The 24,105-nt window shown below is 41.3% G+C and overlaps 2 protein-coding genes across 9 annotated transcripts in view; both read left to right on the top strand.

Annotated features, from left to right (window-relative positions):
- The window catches only part of plcb1l (phospholipase C beta 1-like), a 73,718-nt gene extending 58,665 nt beyond the window's left edge, over positions 1-15,053 (top strand). Inside the window, exons 29-34 of one of the 2 annotated variants that reach the window (XR_010894986.1) lie at positions 105-181; positions 358-471; positions 581-638; positions 2,223-2,309; positions 2,442-2,466; positions 12,566-12,704. Coding sequence is in view for 1 of the 2 variants with exons in the window: in XM_067384602.1 (XP_067240703.1) it covers positions 105-181; positions 358-447; positions 581-638; positions 2,223-2,309; positions 12,566-12,760 (507 nt within the window). In the remaining variant the exon portion in view is untranslated. Of the gene's footprint in view, positions 1-104; positions 182-357; positions 472-580; positions 639-2,222; positions 2,310-2,441; positions 2,467-12,565 lie in introns of both variants that reach the window. The other variant, XM_067384602.1, reaches the window with a different exon arrangement.
- Positions 15,054-16,700: 1,647 nt separating this feature from the next.
- Positions 16,701-24,105, top strand: part of plcb4b (phospholipase C, beta 4b) — a 48,548-nt gene continuing 41,143 nt past the window's right edge. Inside the window, exons 1-3 of one of the 7 annotated variants that reach the window (XM_067384596.1) lie at positions 16,701-16,740; positions 19,414-19,458; positions 23,115-23,174. The gene's annotated coding sequence lies outside the window, so the exon portion shown is untranslated. Of the gene's footprint in view, positions 16,849-16,897; positions 17,085-18,605; positions 18,817-19,413; positions 19,459-23,114; positions 23,175-24,105 lie in introns of those variants that run through there. The other 6 variants (XM_067384594.1, XM_067384593.1, XM_067384599.1 and 3 more) reach the window with 6 other exon arrangements.

The following is a 24,105-nucleotide window of genomic DNA, read 5'->3' as shown; positions in this document are numbered from 1 at the left end:
TTTTTCTTAACCACATTATAATGGTTTGGGCTTTATCTAGTTAGGGTTAGGGTTAGTATGAACACAGTCACTAACGCTCATGTTGGGTTTGTCTTCATCCGCAGCTGGTTGAGAAGCTGTCGGCCGTGGCGGAGGAGTGTCAGAGTAACCAGCTGAAGAAACTCAAAGATCTGTGCGAGAAGTTAGTCAACATCACTGCACTTCACTGGAGACATTAAAGCATTCATTCAGAAGAACACAGAAGATATTCTGAGAAGATCAAAATCTCTCTGTGTTTTTTCTCCATTTATTGGAGTGTGATGTTGATTGTTCCTCAAAATATCTTCTTTTGAGTGATTCTGATTTCATTTTCTTCAGAGAAAACAAAGACTTGAAGAAAAGGATGGACAAGAGACGACAGGAGAAGTTTCATGAAGCCAGAACGCTGGAGAAAACTCTGACTGACGAGTGAGTGACTTTAACCCTTATGAGGTTAGACGCGTTCACAGCTCCATGACTGGAGTTAGTGTTTGTTGATTGTTGTTGATCCAGAAACACCATCATCTTCACACTGACATGTAGAACCATCCTGTTTCTTTAGGAGAAAGATGGAGATGAACAGATCTCACGTGAATGAGGTGGTGCAGTCCATCAGACGGGTGAGTGATGCTGGTTATCAGGGACTAGTTAACTGCTGGTAAATGCAGTAATCACACCGTCTGCAGACACACAGCCTCTTTATCCTTTGACAGTCAGAAGTAGCTGTGTATTATATATATGACATGTAAGCGGCACATTTTGGACTTTTCCATGTCTGCAGTGCTCAGAATAAATTACACGATCAGCTCGTGCACAGAAGAGAAAAACACGCTAAACACAATTAATAAGATGCAAATCATATAATTATCATCAGAGTTCGAACAGCAAAATAAACAGCCTTTCAGCAACAGAGAGCAATGTTTAAAATGAAGGAGAAGACATGGTTTGTACCGAACACAGTGTATTTTATGCTGTGAATTAATGGCTGCCAATATTTTAGATATTTTACTTCATTACAGTGACTCTTTCTGCAGTAACATAGTGACACCTGACGGTGGCGACAAATAACAAATTACAGTTTCTAGGACACATTTCTCAAAACTCAGCTCACTTTCTCACCCAGTTCTCCTGACCATCACAGCAGTGAATTTCACATCCCAAAACTCCCAAAACACTTCTTTCACGTCTCAAATCAAGTCATTCACACAGTAACACAGTCACACATAACACAATGAGCTATTATATGCTGTTTATACAGTGAGTCTATAACACAAGAATCACTCTCCACTGTCCAGAATTCACTGCAGTTTATGTCACATGATCCATGTTTCATTACAGGTGTTTTTGTACAGATGGTGATGAATCTGATTTGATAGTCTTTCATTTTTAAGATTCAGATTATATTTCAATATAGTATTGCTGTAGAACTGTAGCAAATCTCTGTCATCTTCAGTTTGTATTATGTTAGATTTGAACAGGTTTAACAGTTCTGAAAAGGGAATGTAAACATGTGCAAACAGAGCTTTACTGGAGTTTGTGTTTGAGTGTGAAATGAATCCATGTAATCTGATAGTTATTTACTGCCGCAGCAGTGATAAATGATGCTCAGTTCTGATGCTCGGAAACGGGTTCTAGTCTAGAGTCATGAATCATTCATTCACTGCATTTGAGGAAAAACAGATTCATTCAGGAATGAAACGAGTAACGTCACGTGTCTTAATGAATATTTCAATGGACACAGAGATTGTGTGTAAACTGTCAGTCACTCAGTGTGAGTTTTTAGTTTATTGAGGTTTAGTATTTAATCAATCATCACTGACGGTCGTGCTGCTGTTCTGAATATCAGTCATGTGATCACCAATCAGAGCCATGATGATTTTCAAAACGACTGTGATCCTGCTTAATATTTTATTTTTAGGGATATTTTTGCTGCTTTTGATTGATAAATAATGTTGAAAAGCAGTTGAGAAGCGCTGGTCTGGATCTCTGGGAGAAACACATGGATCAGCTTCTGTGTTGGTCCTGCATCAAGATTTCTACCAACCAATCAGATTCAGGGCTTCATGAAAGGGGGTTGGGTTATAGATGGTGTTAGTTAGGGTTAGTTAATGGTTATTTGAGGGCTAGTTCTGTGTTCCAGGAACATCTTATGTGGCAGTATTATTCATGTGCAGATTGAGCGTTTACATGTGTGTGTTTTACAGCTGGAAGACGCTCAGGCCAAGCGACTGGAGAGAGTGCTGGAGAAACATAAAGATATTCGACAGCAAATCCTGGATGACAAACCGAAGGTACGACCCGTTTTACGGTCTTGACCTTTACCGGTTCATTGACATGTTTGATCACACGGGAAGTTTAAAGCACTGCAGAAACACGTGTTGAGCTGCAGTGTTTGTGTCTCCTCACTGTCACTGTTATTTTAGGAGGACGGATCCCAGGAACTGGAAGGTAAGAGCTGCCGTATCCCAGCATTCAGTTCTTCACTAACATTCATCTGACATTCAGGGTATCGGGTGTGTTTCTGAGCCGCTGAAATTAACACAGAAACTCTGGATCATACCGGCTTCATCCCACTGTCCGCCAATAACCAGATTCACTGGTGTGTGTGTGTGTGAGTGTGAGTGTGTGTGTGTGTGAGTGTGTGTGTGTGTGTGTGTGTGTGTGTGTGTGTGTGTGTGTGTGTGTGTGTGTGTGTGTGTGTGTGTGTGTGAGTGTGTGTGTGTGTGTGTGTGTGTGTGTGTGTGTGTGTGTGTGTGTGTGTGTGTGTGTGTGTGTGTGTGTGTGTGTGTGTGTGTGTGTGTGTGTGTGTGTGTGTGTGAGTGTGAGTGTGAGTGTGAGTGTGTGTGTGTGTGTGAGTGTGTGTGTGTGTGTGTGTGTGTGAGTGTGAGTGTGAGTGTGAGTGTGTGTGTGCTTGTGTGTGAGTGTGAGTGTGTGTGTGTGTGTGAGTGTGAGTGTGCTTTTGTTTATATTACATTGTGGGGACCAAATGTCCCCATGATGTAATATAAACCTGAGTTCACCTACATCGTGGGGACCAGCCAGCGGTCCCCACAATGTAAATGGGTTTATAAATCATATAGAATGAGTTTTTGTGAAAAAGTAAAAGTTTGCACAGTTTCCTGTGAGGGTTAGGTTTAGGGGTAGGGGCAGGGTAGGGGGATAGAATGTACAGTTTGTTCAGTGTAAAATGCATTGAAGTCTATGGAAAGTCCCCACAATTCACAAAAACAAACATGTGTGTGTGAGTGTGTGTGTGTGTGTGTGTGTGTGTGTGTGTGTGTGTGTGTGTGTGTGTGTGTGTGTGTGTGTGTGTGTGTGTGTGTGAGTGTGAGTGTGTGTGTGTGTGAGTGTGTGTGTGTGTGAGTGTGTGTGTGTGTGTGTGTGTGAGTGTGTGTGTGTGAGTGTGTGTGTGTGTGAGTGTGTGTGTGTGTGTGTGTGAGTGTGTGTGTGTGTGTGTGTGTGTGTGTGTGTGTGTGTGTGTGTGTGTGTGTGTGTGTGTGAGTGTGTGTGTGTGTGTGTGTGTGTGTGTGTGTGTGCTTTTGTTTATATTACATTGTGGGGACCAAATGTCCCCATGATGTAATATAAACCTGAGTTCACCTACATCGTGGGGACCAGCCAGCGGTCCCCACAATGTAAATGGGTTTATAAATCATATAGAATGAGTTTTTGTGAAAAAGTAAAAGTTTGCACAGTTTCCTGTGAGGGTTAGGTTTAGGGGTAGGGGCAGGGTAGGGGGATAGAATGTACAGTTTGTTCAGTGTAAAATGCATTGAAGTCTATGGAAAGTCCCCACAATTCACAAAAACAAACATGTGTGTGTGTGTGTGTGTGTGTGTGTGTGTGTGTGTGTGTGTGTGTGTGTGTGTGTGTGTGTGTGTGTGTGTGTGTGTGTGTGTGTGTGTGTGTGTGTGTGTGTGTGTGAGTGTGTGTGTGTGTGTGTGTGTGTGTGTGTGTGTGTGTGTGTGTGCTGGATGTCCTTTGAGTTGATATAGAGCATGTCCTCGTTTGTATTTTATTTTTGCATTTTGGTAAGTGATCAGGAGAAATCATCATTCTGTCATCATTTACTAACCCTGAACGCAGAAGATATTTTGAGGAACGTCGGGAATCAAACATCAGAGCCATTATTCTGTCATTAAACAAAAACAACCATTTCTCAAAATATCTTCTTTTGTAGGTAAATCAAACAGGTGGAATGACATGAGTAAATGATGGACAGAATGATGGGTTACTTTAAGAGAAAGCGCTTGTTACACTCATCTGCTCAGAGAACATGAACTTCTTCTTTGGTCTTGTCTGGAATCAGGCTGTTGATTCATTAAACATCAAAACTGTAAAACCCATCATGTCACGTTCATTGATAAAGGATGTTGATGTTTTTGTCTCTCTGAGTTGTGATGCGTTCACTAGAGGGCGTCATTGTGTAGTTAAACACGTCACACACTCCAGATGAGAGACGGACTGGAAAATGAAGGGCTTTGCTCCCCATCAGACCCGTGATTACAGCAGTTAACACACACCCGAGCGCATTCACAGCCGCTGTCACGGATTCATGACGACATGAGGAAGAGCAGGTCAGCGGATTCTGAGTTTCACTCGTGCTTGTGTTTGGATCCGGAACTGGTTTGAAGTTAAAGCAACCAGGACGAAGCTGAAATCCTGTCCTCTGAAACATGAGCGAGAGAGACAGAGAGAGAGTCCTGACCTATTTTTATGCCTTGGATCAGGCACTAATGGACAGCTATAAGCATCCTGGGTCTTCAGAGACCTGCAGAACCATCTCAGATTCAGAGATTTAGCAGCTAGTTTAACTACTTCTACCAGCAGCAGTCTGTATGCACTTGTTTTGCTCATGAAGTGTGCTGTTGTGTCACAAATTATGTACTATACACTAATATGCACTTGTAGTGTATGAATTATTTTATGAGGTTATTTTGTCATTCATCAGAGTCTGAAAGCCCCGCCCCCTCCAGTGCATAATTAAAGCTGCGACCGTCAAGTGTCTGAAGTGTCCAGCATTCAATGTTAATTAAGTGCATCATCCAGGCATCTGAAGTACACTTTTCAGTGTGAACACACTACTCGCACTATTCGTACTACGAAACAGCATAGAGTAGTGCATAGGTGCACGAATTGAGACGGACCGTTTGAGAATACGTGTTGATGTTTAAATAGAAACGAGAGTTGGCCGTGAACGCGCGGGAGCTGCTGGCACGGCTCAGTGTCCCGCTAACGCTCCCGACACCAGGATTCACGCGCGCTGCGGGTCTCAGTCTGTCTGATTACATCTGACTTTCAGATTCACTTTGGCAGAGTTTCATGAACTTCCCAGCGTTTGTAAGGGGAGCGTCATCAGGCCCGCAACCCAGTTCACGTACCTGTGCACTGTTCAGGGCAATAGGGCAACGCACCACCAAAGTGAGAAAGGGACGAATTTTTCAATCACATCAACCAAAGTTACGCTAGCTGTCACTGCTAGGCTGTGTGTTCTGCTTCTGGATATAGTCCAATCAGCATCGAGTCACGCTCTGTGGAGTACCGCCTCTTTTTGGGCAATTTCAGTCTGGTCGAGATTTGCCCCGAGTGCTCCCATAGACTTCCATTCAAAGAACTTTTTTTTCGAACTGCAGGCACTGCAATGCAATCTCTATGGGTTCCGGGAGGGCTCGCACTAACGTGCTTTCGTCATCATACGTAACCTTAAAGGTACAATATGTAAAATTTTTGCAGTAAAATATCCAAAAACCACTAGGCTAGTGTTATATATTTTGTCCAGCTGATTACTAACAATATCTCTAATGTTTTGAACTACTTGTAAATCATGAGAAAATTCCCATTCTAAACAGTGACACGGGGCAGTGCAGTCGCCTGTCAATGACGTCAGTTACCTTTGTTACCGCCTTTACTGACGTAGAAACCACATGACAACAGTGCCGTGGACAAATGCAGAAGTAGTGTCTAGCGTCCAGCAAACCACTAGCTTGCTTCAAGCAGTTCCTTATTTACTTCTTGCACGTTTTATGGTGGATTGTGTTAATTATTTATGGAACATAATTACTGTTTACCATCTGCCGCTGGTTCTGTCGACAAGGACAGCTCCCGCAAACTCATGACCGGAAAAGCGGCATGTGTCATAATAAAAGTCCCGCTGCTCGTGAGGCGTGTGTTGATCAATCGCTCCAGCTCCTCGTTAAGCTCCCGCAACACTCGGTCCTGCTCTGCTTCATACTACAGTAACGTTAATAATCGCATCCATGAACATGAGTTCTTCCAGACTCCAATCCCTATTCTTTTGCACCGTCCGTTGAGTTAGAGACCACATGTCCCAAGTTTCCGCTCTAAAACTTGGCGTCATCAAACTATGCCTTTGTTTTGAATAGGCTTCTAGCGACCTCTAGCGGAAAAAAATATCACAAATTGTACCTTTAACTTGTGTAGCGATTGGTGAAAACAAACATACCTCCATTAATATGTTTCTTTAAGCTGAAGTGACATCCAATAATTTTCTCAGTCCATTATTTACATTTCACAGATATATTCTCCATCTGCAAATGTTAGAAAGTCGAGAAAATATTTCCGTTTTGCAGTCAGGCCTGGACGAGTCTTCAGCAAGCACAAACTTCCGTGAACGAGCGCCGCCGCGCGCATGCGCGCCAAACAGACGGAGTTCAATCTGAGTAAAATACATTTTGCTAAAAATATTTGTAGTTGAAAATTTGTTTTTGTTGGCGAACATAATTATGCCATATGTACAATTTCGAAAATACAACTAAGTGTATTTGTACTATAGCAGTAACTGTGTAAAGTGACTGTTGTAGGGTATTCAAAATAATAATAATTGGTCTGTTCTTTTGTTTTTATTTATTTTCATTTTTTAGTTGAGTGTATTTAACTTCTGCTTTAAAAAACAAATACATTTTTGTTTAATTAAATACAGATTTTTTTTTTTTTTTTTTTTAGATCCCAGTCCTATGCATGCCTTAAATACAGAATTTTTCATGTTTTAGATTAGTAATGATACATTATTATATCACTTGTTAAATAATTATTTAACAATTAGCCTATTAATTCCTGCATTTCTATTAATTCTATTTCTTAATTGTGCCCCACCAAAATTTTTTTGCACCAGCCGCCACTGGCACTGTTCTATGCTGTTCTGTGATATAAAAAATAAATTAATTAATAAAAGTGTTCACACTGAAAATTCCAACAAGAAAAAGTGCACTTCAGATGCTCAGATGGGTCATGAATTGACAAATCAACTTTTCCTTGAGCTTTTGATATATAAGAGCTCATCGTACTGTAAGAATATCCTGTTTTCAGAACTGAAAACTTCCTTGTTAGTCCAATAAAAGCTTTTATTGACACCAGATCCAGAGAACGACTGATCCTGTCATAGATAGGTGAAACTCCGCCTCCGCTGAAGAAATCGACGCCTACTTCATCATCGCAGCGTTAGCCCCGCCCACTGGTGTGTGAGTGAGATGAGGAGGAGAGAAGAGCGATACAGGACTAAAATAACATTACCTTTCAAAGGATCCTAATGCAGGAATATGATTATTTATTTTCATCAATGTGAATGTCTCAGTTGAGCTTTATTTATTTGTATTCGGTTCATTTCACTGTGGATTCTTTGCTAAATCAATCGCATTTCGGCATTATCAGACTTTTACGATATGAATTCGACAGTAATGCAACAACATGTCAGTAACTGTGTTCATTCTGATGCCTGATCTGATATTAATGATTCATGTACAGTCACATGATCTTTGTCTGTGTGTGTCAGTAAATCAAACCAGCGACTAAACGCTCAACTTCACCTTGATTCTCTTAGTAGGATGAAAATAATCTGTTATTTAAACGGTGATTAAATTATATATAGAAAGCAATCACAGAACTCCCCCTTTACAATCACTGGAGCTGTCAATCAAACAGAGTTTATCAGTGACTCGCGCCAAAACTCACGTTTTATTCAACAAATCTCTTAGTTTTATATCGTTTGCACTGTTAGTTATGATGAAAGCATTCGTTAGTGTGCAGAAACTGAGTTTCAATGCCGAGATCACTGCTTTCATGAGCTCAACAACATGTCTGTGATCGACTACAATGATCATCACTGCAACCTTTCATGCCACGATCTCAATATAATGCTGTAATCAACACTTTTCATGATTAGTTAATCTTGACAGCTGTAAAGTGAAAACATGCTAAAAGTTTTTGAGTAATACTTGGCTATTTCAATTGGAAAGATGTCAGCCAATCACAGATGTGGGCGTTTACACTGAAGTCTCACAGAGACACGCCCCTTATAACAGAGCGTTCAAACCAGAGGATATTATTATTTATAAATTATGACCATTCTTGATGTAAAAAGCATACTAACATTATAAGTGCACCCCAGGAAACATTATAAAACAATAAAACAACGCAGTTCATGACCCCTTTAATTAACCGAAACGACAAAGGGTGGAACTTTGGACACTTCATGCACTCTGGGTTAGTGTATACTACATAGTGCACAGTGCAGGTGTTCTCAACTCTTTCCTGAGCTCCAGCCCTGATCAAACACACCTGAACAAGTTAATCAAGGTCTTCAGGATCACTAGCAAGTCACAGGCATGTGAGTTTGATCCGGGTCGGAGCTGAACTCGAGGGCCAGAGATGAGAAGAAGTGTTGGTATAACAGCTCTAGAGCTAAAAAAATATGTTCCAGTTATCGCTGTAAAGCTGCTTTGTAAAAAGTGCTGTATAAATAAAGGTGACTTAACATAGTGTGTAGTGTGTCATTTGAGACACTGCAGTTACGGTTATTCATGCTAATTTTGTGCTGTTTCTGAGGTATTTTTACACTTGGCAGACGCGTGTTGATGTTGAATGAAGCTGCAGGTCGCGCGCACACACACACACACACACACACACACACTGCACAGTCCTGTGACTTCACAAACAGAGAGCTGTGCCATCGCCATGGCAACACTCATCTCACTATTAACCCCATAATAGCCGCAGGAGGTGTTGATGGAACAGGGAAACTCCTGGAATAACGTTCTGTTGCAGACGAGAGTTTCTCAGTTCTTTAATCCGTTTGTACCATGATCCTCTTTGTTGATCATATTCATGTATCGTGATATTGAAAGTAATAATTCAGCCATCTCACAAATCTCTTTCTCTTTTCAGCATGATGATGATAGTTTTGTTATGTTTATGTTTTATATGGAAAAAAATCTGTAAAGATTCTTATTACACACGGCTCTCCGAAATGCTTGATTCTGATTGGTCAGTCGCGGCATTCCGGGGTCAGTTATTCGTCGATAATGATAATTCGTCAATAGCAACACTGTTCTCCGGGTATTAGAGACGCTTCTTTCATATCTCTCGTATCTCCCAGACTTCGGTATTAATAGGCCTACGGAGAAATTGTTCAAGCGTCCGTCTTGTTGCTAGATAATCGATTTATAAGATAATAAACAGGTATGATCTTAAAGGGTTAGTTCACCCAAAAATTAAATTTCTGTCATTTATTACTCACACTCATGTCGTTTCACACCCGTAAGACCTTCGTTCATCTTCAGAACACAAATTAAGATATTTTTGATGAAATCCGATGGCTCAGTGAGGCCTGCATAGCCAGCAATGACATTTCCTCTCTCAAGATCCATTAATGTACTAAAAACATATTTAAATCAGTTCATGTGAGTACAGTGGTTCAATTTTAATATTATAAAGCCACGAGAAACAAAATAACGGCTTAATCATGATTCAACACAAAAGATTCATAACGCTCCGAAGCTTCCTGAAGCAGTGTTTCGAAATCGGCCATCACTAAATAAGTCGTTATTTTGTTTTTTTGGTGCTCCAAAAATATTCTCGTGGCTTTATAATATTAATATTGAACCACTGTACTCACATGAACTGATTTAAATATGTTTTTAGTACATTAATGGATCTTGAGAGAGGAAATGTCATTGCTGGCTATGCATCGGATTTCATCAAAAATATCTTAATTTGTGTTCTAAAGATGAACGAAGGTCTTACGGGTGTGGAACGACATGAGGGAGAGTAATTAATGACATTATTTTCATTTTTGGGTGAACTAACCCTTTAAAATGTTTTTTTTCTCAGATAATTATTTGATGTCCCTGTTTGAAAATGCAAAATAAACCTCTTAAGATTGGTTCAAGACTTTATTTTGCAATAACAACGTTATTTCTTCAGTCTCACACTGGACAAAAATAACAGCATGTGATTTGTGAAGAGTTTCATTTCTACATGAACTGTTGTTGAAAACACACTGTGGTTTTGCAGTCATAGTGTCAGAAATCCTGTTATATTTTAATGGCAGTGGAGAGAGTGAGAGACAGATGGAGACGTGTGTGGAGACGACACTCGGAGCAGATTGAGGCTCCGTCAGACGCGTCCCGTCAGCTTCTGCTCCTGCTGACTCTCACCGGCACACGCGTCCGTCGCTCCAGCGTTTCCCGGTCTCGTTGTGGCCGCTCGTTTCCTGCGTTTGATGTGAGCGGCTCTTCATTAATAATTCACGCGACCCTCCTGATTCTCTCCAGGGGAAGTTCTGTCACTCGATAGAAACCCGAGGAGCACAAACAACCCCGACTCCCGTCACGGCCGTCGCAGGAATAAAGCCTTAACTCCTTCATTCCACGCGTTGGGTCTGGAGAGTGAACACACACGCATGTGCGGGCGATTACATGACGAGTGTGAAACGGGAACATTTCAGCTGCCGAATCTAGATTTCATAAGCGCGGCATCCCTCGATGGCGGAGCAGAATTAGGACAGATGTGGATGAAGGTCATTCTCCTCCCTCAGTGCTTTAAGAGAGCGCTGGAATTGGACGTGAGTGTGGTTTGTTGACAGATGACAAGTCTTTTGAGGAAAGACATATTTAACTGAGTCGGGAGGGAACAGAAACTAGAATGGGCCGTGCTTTCATCTCCAGGTCTCTTTAGGTCAGTGAAATGGGGGCGAACCGCTGACTTCAGGGCTTCGGCTCGAGTTTGAGGTGTTTCTCAGCTCTTGTGCTTGAAGAGATGTTGGTTCTGCATGTGTGCGAGAGGTTTGATTTCTCAGTGTTTCTGAGTCAAAGTAGCCCCAATCTCTCTTAAAGTAAACGTGTGAAGCGGCTGGAGGGAATGAAACATACTGTTAGAAGAAACATCTCGCTCACAAAAACACGATTTGCTCACAGATAAACGGATCCAGAGTTCTGACTGTTATTTCTCGCTGTTTGGTATCGACACATTCGTCTTTTAATGGACTATTCTGACTCGTATGCTTCATTAGGTTAAGGCAGAATAGAAAGACGAGATACCGAAGAAGACCCCAAATATCATCTCAACTTTTAATGCCCTCTGTTTGCACAAGAGCCCAGGTGATAAAGACGTGGCATATCATCTGAGGTGGGAACGCAGCTTAGCGTCAAACGCAGTCGGGCGTCTTGGCCAAGAGTCTCGCCTCGCCCCGGCCGCTGTGCCAAAGGATCCGAGATGCGTTTTAATCCAGGCCTTTGTGTCTCGGCCAGCAGGGGGACAGCAGATGTCCTTCCTCTAAGTAGGTCGGGCTTTGTGCGGGGCGGCCTGAACCATCTGGCCGTGTCATGTCGATGTCAGCCGCTTGAAAATACGATTTTCTAGAAGGTGACCTTTGAGATGACGGCCCGTGGTGAAGATGCTAAACCGGTTTGAGGAACGGATGTTTGCTTTTGTTTTCTGTGCTTGTCTTAACCACCTGAAACCAGTGCATGAAAGTACTAAACCTGAACTGAGGGACAAGCAGCGCGAGAGACGCTCTCAGATCACACGCAAGCTCGAATGTTTCGAAATCATAGTGTTTGACACGATTCATCTTTGGTGCTTTCTTTAATTACAGCGCTCCCTGGAGATGGAGCGGGGTAGTTAACCAGTCAAATAAGCAGTAAAGCAATTATTGGGTCAGAATGAATACAATTCTGACATCTTTAATCACTAGGGGAGTCTGTGCCTGGAGAAAAACAGGATATTCGACTCTCTCTGAGGACGCAGAAGCTGAGTGAGATGAAATCGTGTTGCATTGGCTTATTAACACTAAAGTGAAGCTTGTGGATCTTCTGAGATCGTCTCTGATCTTCCTGAACCTTTAACCTCGGGCTGTGGTTTTACTCTCCTGCGGTTGGCGTGACTCATTCTAACATGGTCGAGCTTTAGTTTGGTGTTTAATCCATGTGCTTATTCATGTTATTCTCTCACATGGCATCATCTGCTCGGTGATAGCGTTCTAGATGAGAGGTTCTCAACCGGTGGATCACGACCCAAACATGTGTTTGTTTTTCCCCTGCTGCGCATGACCCATCAGGACAGGCAGTGTGGTTGTTGAGGTCAAAGACAGATAAAGCATGGACGGGTTGAGATGCCCTGATCCTCACAAACCACCGACTAAACCACAGAAGATCAAAGCAAACATGAAACACTGCAGGGGACCGGTTGAGAGGCTCTGATCTACAGGGTTCTGCTTCGTTCCAGTTCCTCATGTGTTTTTTGTGTTTTGCAGCTTCAGAGCGAGCTGGACCAGGAGTATCAGGACAAGTTTCGGAGGCTCCCGGTGGAAATCCAAGAATTCGTGCAGGATTCTGCTGCTTGTAAAGGCAAGCTGATCAACAGCAGTGACTGTCTTCCTGTTTCCGCCGCGACGGACGCGAACAGGAAGCTGGAATCTTCAGAGAAAGCGTTCGACACGACTCTCTGAGTTTGTGTTTGTACTTCATGCGCCCTTGAGTTTCCCTGATTTAATGTGCATCTTTTAGTATGACGACTGGATGACTTACTTGAACAATGTTAAAAATAATTTTCCTTTTTTTTCTTACTTTTAAAACTTAGTTTTCACAAGAACTTGCTGCTTAAGTGGATTTTAATATGCGTATATGTTTAGACGGACTCTCATGTATGTTTAGATGAGTCTTAATGACTTTTGAGCAGTCATTTAATATGAAATGTAGATTACTAAAGCGGACTAGGTCACATATGTTATCATGGACGTTCATCCCAGACGTGGCTGCTACACACACACATATATGAGCCATTCTACAGAACTGGTGCTAACTGCTGTCCCACAACCAAAAACACATTTAAAAAGCATTTAATCATTCAAATTTGAGATTGTCACTAAATTGTCACTAAACTTCACTACATGTTTCGGTCGAGACTGTTTCGTTAGTGACAAAAGTGACACATAATCATTTATTTGGGGGAAATAAACACAATTTTAGTACAGTTATGCACATCATTAGTGTTTTAGTATGCGAGTTAAATCGTGTCATGTGATGTGTCACTACCAACACATTACTGTCACTACTGAAACTGTGCATCACGACCGAAACATGGAGGATTTATCAGAAATAAAGTATATTGAATGATCAGCTCAGATGTTATTATAGTGTTTGATTCAATGTTTATTCAAACTAATGAACTTTGAAATCAGTTTGATAAACTTTATGACTTTACAAAGAAAGATTGGATTCAAAATACAACAAATCTCATAAATTACACTTGAAATGTTGTTAAAATTGTATTTTTTTATTGATTTACCTGTGAAAGAATATATTTCCAAGGTAGATGTGAACACAATCTTAATAGGTCAATGTGACTCTTCTGATTAAATGATTTATTATTGTTTCAGTAGTGAAAAATATTCCAAAACTTTCTGAAAATACAATATGAGAATTAACTGCACAATTACTACAAATGTGTAGCTTGAATATTATACAATTTGCATACAAACAAAATTTGTGGAAAAAGACTCGGACTTTGAACCAGTTCTGCAGAATGACTCATATATTTACACAAGAACACATGGACATTAAAACAGGCATCAAGTGATTCATCTGCATGTTAATGTGATGTGGAGGGAAAACATTCATTTATGCATTTGGCAGACACTTTTATCCAAAGCGACTGCGTTCAAGTTATACATTCTGCAAGTTTACGCATTCCCTGGGAATCGAACCCGTGACCCTGGTGTTGCGAGCGCCACGATCTCCTGCTTGAGTCACAGGAATGCTGTTTAATATGAAGATTCATAGAGTCATTTAAGATGTTTAATAAAGATTCTCATGTGCCACATAGAGGAATATCTGACCACAAAGATACTGTTTATGACCCTTCTGTCACGGCCGGACCAAAGCTGTTTCAAACGAAGAACTTGATGTGAATGTTTACCACGGGAAGACGTGAACATTTGTGCGTGAACTGGTTCTTTTATCAATATTTACGAAGCTCCTTGACGTGTCTGATATTAAAACAGCAGCAGTGCCACGAACCGTACTGACCGCGTCTCAGAGAGATGTTTGCCGTGAGAGTCCTGTGCCTTCGAACACCTTCACCTTCTCTAATGCAGCGTGTAAATTTGTCATTTTAATATAATGAGCTCCTCTGTTGTCTGTCGGTGTCTGGTGCACTACTGAGTAAAGCTTGTGACTGCAGTATTTCAGAGAAATGTTACATGCATAGAAAGTTTCTGTACGTGAAGCTCCTTCACAAACGCCTGTGGAAGAAATAAACGCTGCTTCTGTCTGAACGTGTCGCTGTGTGTCGTGCTTTCTCATGTGTCCATGAACTTTGCTGTCCAGTAACTTTAGTTTTTGAAGGTCAGTTTCATCCCTGAAGATCTCGGGAGTTCTGCTGCACGTTCTGTTCTGATCGTTTAATGGTGTATAAATCTGCTGTGGTTTAATGTGCTGAGGATGCTGGGAAAGAGTCTCATTAGCAGTAAATAATGGAGCCGTATTTCAGTGTGTCATGAACAGATATCATCGTCTCTTCAGACCGTTTTTATGTTCATGAGGAGAAACAGAGTCCAGAGAACTGATGATCCGAACGTCCGTGACTGAAGAGAGTCTGGATCCTGAACGAGCCGATGGAAACACTCAGACTGTGTGTGTGTGTGTGTGTGTGTCCGCTGTGGCCAGTTTCAACAGTTTCCACAGCATGTTTTATGTCCAGATGCCCAGCGGTCACTAAAGCACATGTGAACCAACGCAGGAGTTCAGCTGGAAATATAATCAACATAAAAATAATCATGCAGCATTCAGAAATAGATCAGATGTTTCATAGTTCAGGAGATCTCATGGAGTCTGTCACTCTCTATCATCTTTGAGTTTTTCAGATGTTTCTTAAGCAGCACACACACACACACACACACACTCACACATACACATACACACACACACACACACACACACACACACACACACACACACACACACACACACACTCACACACACACACACACACACACACATACACATACACACACACACACACTCACACACACACACACACACACACACACACACACACACACACACACACACACACACTCACACACACAAACACACACACACACACACTCTTCAATACTTGAATGACAAAGGGTTTAGGAGCTTTTCATTAGATAATTCTCCATCATCTGCAGCTGTGTGTGTGTGTGTGTGAGTGTGTGTGTGTGTGTGTGAGTGTGTGTGTGTGTGTGTGTGTGTGTGTGTGAGTGTGTGTGTGTGTGTGTGTGTGTGTGTGTGCTTTTGTTTATATTACATTGTGGGGACCAAATGTCCCCATGATGTAATATAAACCTGAGTTCACCTACATCATGGGGACCAGCCAGCGGTCCCCACAATGTAAATGGGTTTATAAATCATATAGAATGAGTTTTTGTGAAAAAGTAAAAGTTTGCACAGTTTCCTGTGAGGGTTAGGTTTAGGGGTAGGGGCAGGGTAGGGGGATAGAATGTACAGTTTGTTCAGTGTAAAATGCATTGAAGTCTATGGAAAGTCCCCACAATTCACAAAAACAAACATGTGTGTGTGTGTGTGTGTGTGTGTGTGTGTGTGTGTGTGTGTGTGTGTGTGTGTACTTGTTTTGACTATACTTGTGAGGACCTAATGACCCACCAGTAAGACATTGACCGATCCTCACTATTTTAAAGGCTTATAAATCAGCCCAAATATATTTTTATTTAAATCTAGTGATGGTCACATGTTTCTGTGATGGATTAGGTTAGAAAATATCATTGACCTGATATAAAATCAATGGAAGTCTCTGCAATATCCTCACTAAGATAGAAAAACAAACCTGTGTGTGTGTGTGTGTGTGTGTGTGTTTATCATCATGATGATGATTTTATGAAAACATGTAAATGAGCTGCAGGTCTGTGGTCACAAAGGTCCAGCAAACAGGAAGTGATGTAATGACCTGCTGTGGATGGAAGGTTTAATGCAAACAGCACTGATGATTCCATCTGTCAGATAATGGCGCTGATGCTCATTGGACGCTGACAGGTCAGTGGGAGGAGCTATGTAAATATTCACTGTACTGTACAGTTTATCTATATGAGAAGTAAATGATATCAATAAAACTGGCAGCTCGAATTCAAAGTGGCTGAATTATCAAAAGAGTTTCTTCTGATGCCTTAATTAAAGACTGACACTCAAACTCCCACAATTACTAATTACTTCTGCAGCAAAACAAACAAACAAACAAACAACCTCCAGAGATTCAGATAGATGGATAGACACTGTTGGATGGAGAGTGAGTGAGTAAGAGAGAGAGAGAGAGAGAGAGAGAGAGGGAGGGAATCAGGAGGGTGAGACACATCTTCTTCTTCTTCATCATCTTCATCTCGTCCTCCTGCAGGATCTCCTCGCGCGCGGACACTGATGATGCAGTGATGATGTGAGTCTGACCAGCTCTGCAGATCCTCCATCATCCGCCCGTTCGCCAGCGGAGGGAATTCGGTCTTTTCCCGGGAATGTTGCGGGCGTTTGCTGATGTGTGATGACGGTAAGAGAGGAGCGCGTCGCGCGCGTCACAAGCGGCTCGTGCGCGTGTTATTGAGCTGTAGGGCAGGGCGCGCGCGTGTGTTTTCGTGTGTTCATGTGAGGAGAATCAAAGTGAACTGCTGTTAGCTCTCAGGCTAGCTGGCTAACGCTGCTGCACGAGATCGGCTCGCGAGCGTCAGTGAATGCAGCGGTGCGCGTTTCTCTAACATCCTCCGTCATGCGCGCGCGGTGTGGACGGTAAGGACAACTAAGTTGCTTGTTGACATGTGACTGTAAATGTGTGTGTTAGTAAATGTTGATCTCCAGACCAGCTCACAACTAATACTGGGAATTACGTAATGCATACTGAATGAAATCTATGGGATCTTATGTGTGCAGGGCCTGTCAGTGTGTGTGTGTGTGTGTGTGTGTGTGTGTGTGCATTTACTGCAGAACGATACAGCATCCGTGCATTATATCTGTATGCAGCCTATAGTGTGTATGTGTGTGTGTGTGTGTGTGTGTGTTAACTGAGCCAGTGTCAGAAATTCACTTCTGATAAGAGGCATTATTTTTCTCCCAACTACCAAAAAGGACAAAGTGTGTCTGTAATAATTTCATGTCACAGCAGATATTCAGAAACCTTGTAATATCTGGGACATCTTTGTCCCTAATTAATGTCTGATCCTCTATATATTCAGTGAACATATATAATTTTTGTGGTTTTGTCTATCATGTTTGCTCTTTAAAACAAGATGCATTAGATATCAGTGTGATTTTGTTTTGATTATGTGTTGAGTTTTCAATATACACGTATATGGGTCAAAGACATTTACATCAATAGAAATGTACAAAAGTGATTTTATATACATAGAAAGCACATGTAATGCAAGTAAAACATCTACTTTTAAAGTTTCAAATAAGTTTTGGGAGAATAAAATGTCACAATGTGGGTGAAATAATGTTCCATTGTCATTCAGTGCAACACTTATTCTGACCTGTACGTATTTAAATATATAAAAGAATAAGCGAGCATACTACATTTTATTGCATTTCAAATGAGTAAAAACATCTTGCTGACGAATGGCCAAAACCTAGGATAGTGGCAAAGTTTAAAAATGTAAAATTACAAGTAAAAGTAATTAGTCATTAATATGGCATAAATAGATTTTTGTTGTAAAAATCCTTGACAAGATTGTTACACCGAAAGATATTTTAGTCTTCTGTAAATCATGGTAAAAATGTATGATATATAATTTTTGCTCAGAAAAAGACAAACAAATTTATCAGGATTATTCTGATGACTGAAAAACTACATCAGTTCAAAGCTTGTCACACTTATTGATTCGACGCTTTCTTTGACCCATATTCAAGATGCAAAACCTGAAAATAATCTTTTAGAGATTTACAGTCACAATTTGATATGTATGTTTACAGCCTTGCTGTGTCCTAATTTGAAATCTTTTCCTGAATATATAAATATATAATGTTAAAGTCAGTGCAAAAGCAGTGAAATCCAGATCCAAACTGAAGATCTGTGAAGTTTGAGTGACATTTTACTAGAAAACAAACTAGTTTCTGCTGACGGTTGCATAAAGTGATTAGACTAGTTTTTCAAGTTAGACATCAGTTGTTGTTCATAACGTTTTTAAATCAGTTACATAATAACGTAGATTGGCCTAACGTGATGCTCCTGATCAAGGCTGTCAGATTGAGATCCAGAGCTCGTGTGTTTTATCACGGTTGATCGGAGCATCTGCTCTGACACGTGAACACGTCACACCTGCTCTCTGTGCCACCTGTTCACGTGAACACATGTTTATTCAGTCATCAGCAGGATTGTGTGTCTGCAGAGCCGTGTTCTTCTGTGGGACGCTCCGTGTGTCTGGAGGTGGTTGAAGGCAGGGAACAGTTAGATGCTCAGATCTTTGGCTGAGTTTCAGCTGTGGATGTGTCTGAGGTGTTTGGGACGCTCCTGATTCGGGTTCAGGTCAGTACGGTCTCTGACAGACAGGGTTAGGGTTATTCAGACAGTCTTCTGATGCGGTCTGAACTCAGGATCATGTCTTGTTGTTGTTATTGTGTGATTTGAGTCACTCTTTCAAGTGTGATGTGTGTCCTGAAATGAAACGCATGTGTTCGTCTCTGTCAGCGCAGGGTTTGACTGAGCAGATCGAGGTTTTTAAAAGCACTAACCCGTTTACTAGAATATTCCTCATGTCTGTCACAGTGAAAATAACCATCATCACAGATATCCGTATCTGCCCATGATCAAACTCTGCGTGATCCTGAAGAACTCGAGTCGCTCCAGGAGAGTTTGATCAGGGCTGCGTTTTAAATCGATGGTTATTTTTCTGTGTTGTTGTTCTTCTGGTGTGTGTGCTGTAGGAAAGATGCACTATTATTTTTTAATTAGGCAGATGCAAACACAATGAGTCACAGGCTTCAGGCTGTTGTTGTTAAAGCGCCGCGTTCACTGGCTGTCAGTCGCGTGTTTTCTTTGGTCCGTCTCTGCCGTCGCTCATCTCCAGTCACACATTCAGGTGCTTTATTCTGGTTTCATTCGTCTCTCTGTGTGTTTTCACAGGAACCGAGATGTCGCTCGCACCTTAAATCACTTTCCACACAGCTGGTGAGTTTGTGCTCCATTCTTTCATCTTCATGTGGTTTATTAACTCTGAGTTTCCATTAAAACAGCTTTGTTGTAGTATGTTTGTTTAGTGCCGGGGTTGAAGTAAGAGTGGATATGACCAAAAGCTAATTTTATTTCACGATATAGTTATTTTGTGTTGTTTTATATCACTTCTGTTATTGAAAAATAAGAAAAAAGAAGCAAATTACAAACAATAAGACAAATACAATATAACAAAAATTTAGCTTTTCAGGTACAACCGTTTATTTTAACGTAGTTAGAATTAGTACAAAAATTTTATAATTAAATATAAAAATAAAATATTGCATAGTCTTCACTGTATGAATTAAATATTAATGTATTCATATTAAAGCTAAAAAAAGTCATTTATTTTCTCTAGTTTGATTGACATTAATGTCAGAGCAGCAGGTTTATTAGGCTGCTGTCACTTTAAGAGCAAACGCACGGATCCAGCATACGGACACACACCTGACTGTTTACTGTCAGCGCAGACAGAACCGGCTGTGTTTACATGAACACACACACAGTGGGCATTCTGACATGACTGTGTGTGTGTTCGACCATTCGTGACGCCAAAGAGAACTGAATTCTCGATCACACGCTGACAGACGCAGCTTTCTGTGCGCTCTTACGCTGTGTCCGTTCCTTCTCACTGCTTATTGTGCTTAATAACACTCGCATCGCACTCTTTATATTCTCAATCATGCGTTTCATCACTCTGAAGTGTCAAAAGTGCTATTCACAAACCGCGATATACACAATATTACAAAATCTCCAACGCTAGACATTTTAAATAATAAATATATATATAAAATATATTGTCATACCACTCTGTTGAACTAATTCAGGAATGTTCCTAATCACCTTAAACTGTCCGAACGACACCGTGTCAGAGGATTTAACACAAATGCTCTTCTTGCACTGCTCTGTGATGCTCCACACATGACGTGATCATGTTGGAAAGGTCACGTGACGTAAGCAGAAGCACCGCGGTAGAGCGAAAAAAATTTCTCCGCCAACTTCAAAATCGTCCGACATCGTTGTTTTACCTTTTTTTTTGTAAAGAGCGTTTGACGTTCGCTTTGTAAACACTGGATCGTACTTCCTTCTGCGTCACGCGTGACCTTTCCAACATGATCACGTCATGCGTGGAGCATCACAGAGCAGTGCAAGACGAGCATTTGTGGTTAAAAAGTATATACATTGTGATTTTTAGCTAGAAGCGTCTGCGTTCACGGGTTGAAAATATTGATTTTTTTATTGATTTAAATTTTTAGATGCTGTTTTCAGTCGATGTGTGAACAAAACTTCTCTCAACATTATTTGTAGCTCCTGCCGTCCAATAATCACAATAATCTTTGATACTGTTCAATTTCTGTCAGTTTCATCAGTAAATTCAGTCGATAAATGTGTTTGTGTGGTGACAGATCATGAAGAGATCAGTTACTATGAGTTACAGCAGCAAATAATCGTGAACGAACATCAGAAGATTCAGAACAACTTACTGAATTGAATCATGTGATCCATCAATCAGTGCTTCAACTGCCGAAAGACGTCAATAAAGCAGCTGGAGAGCAATAATGTCACGTGACGCCACATTTAATGACCATAAACTCGATATTCAGAAGAAAAATAACTCTAGAGAAGATACACACATGCACTATATTACATACTCGTTATATTTTTACTCAACCTGTTCTTCAATATTTAATGTGAGTTTGAATACTATGTTTTTATGACAGTTTAAATGTTTATATTACAGCAACACATGGGAGTAGAAACATCATTAAAAAGTATCATATGAAACTGACAGTTTAAATGTTTTATATGCTCAGTTTATCATGTATGAAGATAAGCAGCAGTAAACATGTAAATCACGGTAATGCTCGACCGGGTTCCCTGTTTACTCTACAGGATTAGTTCTACATGTTCTTGAGAAAATGAACATTAAATATTTCCATGTGAATCTCTATGGGATGGAATGGAGAGCTTGTATGATCACATGTGCTCAACACTTAACGCTGGATGGAGATGAAGGTGCGCGTCCTGAAGCGATTATTGCGGCGTGAACAGAGATTACGGCCCCCCCGCCAGCCCGAGATCTCCCATCATGCCGTGCTCCTGCGAGCGTCTCTGTAGAACAGTCAGCTGAAGCATCAGGGTTCCTGGACGACGTGCTGACGGCTAAAAATAGCGCAGAACAGAGAACTATTACTGCACCTTCTAATTGCAGCCCCTGTGAAAGGCGTTCAGTCACGGCACTGCTGGGAGACACGCGTGCGCCGGACGCAATTTGCACTTCCAATTAAACTGTCGACCTTTGTGCTATAACTCAGAACGTGACTTCTGAGCGCTGCGGCGTCTATTATTACCCGTGTTAGCCGAGGACGCGTGAAGACGCCACGAACACCGGTTACCTCACTAGCACGTGATGCATCGGCGGGTCACATGACCGCGTCAGGAGATCAGATGAGTGAATAGTACACATACTACACCTACTAGAAACACAGCAGTCTGTGTGATTACACCTTTCACAAACACACTCTGTTTTAAAGCAGCTTCACAGAAAATCATCTTAATAATATAATCTCTGTTTATTGTGTGACAGAATAACCCATCACACAAACCTAAAATGTTTTCATTCTGTTGTCTTGTGTCGTTTTTGAGGATCAGGGCGTCACACAAACTGCCCATGATACAGCACTGTAGAGTTTGACCTCTGACCTCGACAGCCACTGTTACAGGACGTGTTTCTCCTCCCTTTTGAAGCCAGTCGCTCTGGTAATGTCGCTGTCCATCGTGATCTGGTTAGTTGTATTGACCCTATTGTCCTGACGACGTATCCCATGATGCCGCGCGTCTCCCGGCGATGAAGCTCACGCTGCGCCTCCTTCAGGAGCTCGATGAAGGTCTCGGCATCGCTTTATTTACACTGATTTACGCAATCAGTATTGTTCTGGAATCTTCTGGAAGCGCGTCCATGTTCCCAGTCATTCCGAGCTCATTCCTCCGGTCGGCGTTGAAGGTGTTTGTGTTTCCGGTGATGATCTGGGATTATCGGCTGCTTCAATCAAGGGAATATTTGTCGCCTCGTCGGATGTTACCTGAAATAACGCCGCTTAAAGTCTAAAAATAAGCGTCACTCATTACGTGGATCTGCCAGACTGAAGCAGCAGAACAGAGGCTTTATCAGGAGATTTAACCGGATCATTTGTGTTTTATAACGCTTTATTTTAATCTCGGACAGATTGATAATACAGAGGAGATTGGCTTCTGCTTCAGAACATGTACCGTGAAGCCTGTCGTACATTACAGGAGATCTTTATATTAAGAGTTTGCCATTATCTCGCCTGTTTTATGTAAATGAGCTCTGTAATGACTGGCTCTGCATGTAGGTGTGGGCGGGTCATATGTTAATGAGAAATGCTCCTGTTGCAGTGTGTCACATGTGATTGATCTCCCTCATTTATCTAATTATTTTTGATCATTTACACAAAATGATGCTCATTTAAAATGCAGAATAACCGTCTTTATTCCTGAACTCTGAATCAGACATGGTCATGGTCATGTGACCGCAGGTCTCCATAGTTACAGATGTTTCACACACTGTCTCCCTGTGTCTTCCTGTTTTCCAGAAAGTGAGCGCTGTCCTCAGCCGATCGCTTTTCCTGCTCTTCGCCTTCAGCCTCGGCCTGGTAAGACTGAGTTAAACTGAATTAAGCCTGACTGTAATGAGCAGCGTCTGATCTACGGCAGGAGTGCTTTATTAGCGCTGTGTCTGTCTTCTGTCAAGATCACTAGTGTTGGTAAACAGCCAATCAGACGGCAGAACCGCAAAAGATGATGTTGTGAAGATTGTTGGGCATCAAACAACACCAGAAACTTTCATTACATGACAAGAGAGCACAGGCATTTCTCTAAACATCCTCTTTAGTGCCGCACAGAACAAACTCAGACAGGTTTGAGCGACATGAAGGAGAGTAAATGAAGACAGAATGATGATTTCTGTGAGAACTGTCGTTTTAATATAAAATTGTGAATAAATGTGAATAAATGAAGATGATGGTGTGCATGAATCGAGTGCTCACTATGTAGGGGACGTCTGTGTCACATGCGAGTTGCCACAGGATATAGTGTGAACTCCTCACAGTATCCATAGAGTTTAACACTGTATCCCACAATGCAGTGCGCTTGCCTTGATCTTCCATTTCCAGTGTGATCGGTGAACCGGAAGTGATTCTCCTCCTCGACACGTTCCGTGATCAAAAATTTTTTTTTTTTTTTTTACAAAATTGTATTAAAAATTATGCGTTTCCACAGTTATCAACATTAATATTTTCATTTTTAAAAATTGTTATACAATTATTGTTATGTTTCATTGCCAGTAATTACACAAAGTGAATGAAGCTGCTGTGAGGGAGTTTCTAACCCTCTGTATTTTTCCCTCTTTTGGAAAGTCACAGAAACTCTATCATGGATGTCTTCTTTTGATTTTAGAGCAAATCCAAAACGTATATATTTGTCGCCGTGTCCCGTTCACCGCTGTAGAAGCTTATGACGACTTCCGTGTCTGAGAATCCCGGAAATGTTTTTTGTCCGTGTTCAGTGTTCAGTCTGTGTCTGTAT

This window comes from Chanodichthys erythropterus, chromosome 4 (genome assembly GCF_024489055.1).
Source record: "Chanodichthys erythropterus isolate Z2021 chromosome 4, ASM2448905v1, whole genome shotgun sequence".
Lineage (NCBI taxonomy): Eukaryota > Metazoa > Chordata > Actinopteri > Cypriniformes > Xenocyprididae > Chanodichthys > Chanodichthys erythropterus.
This window is presented reverse-complemented; position numbering and strand designations above follow the sequence as displayed.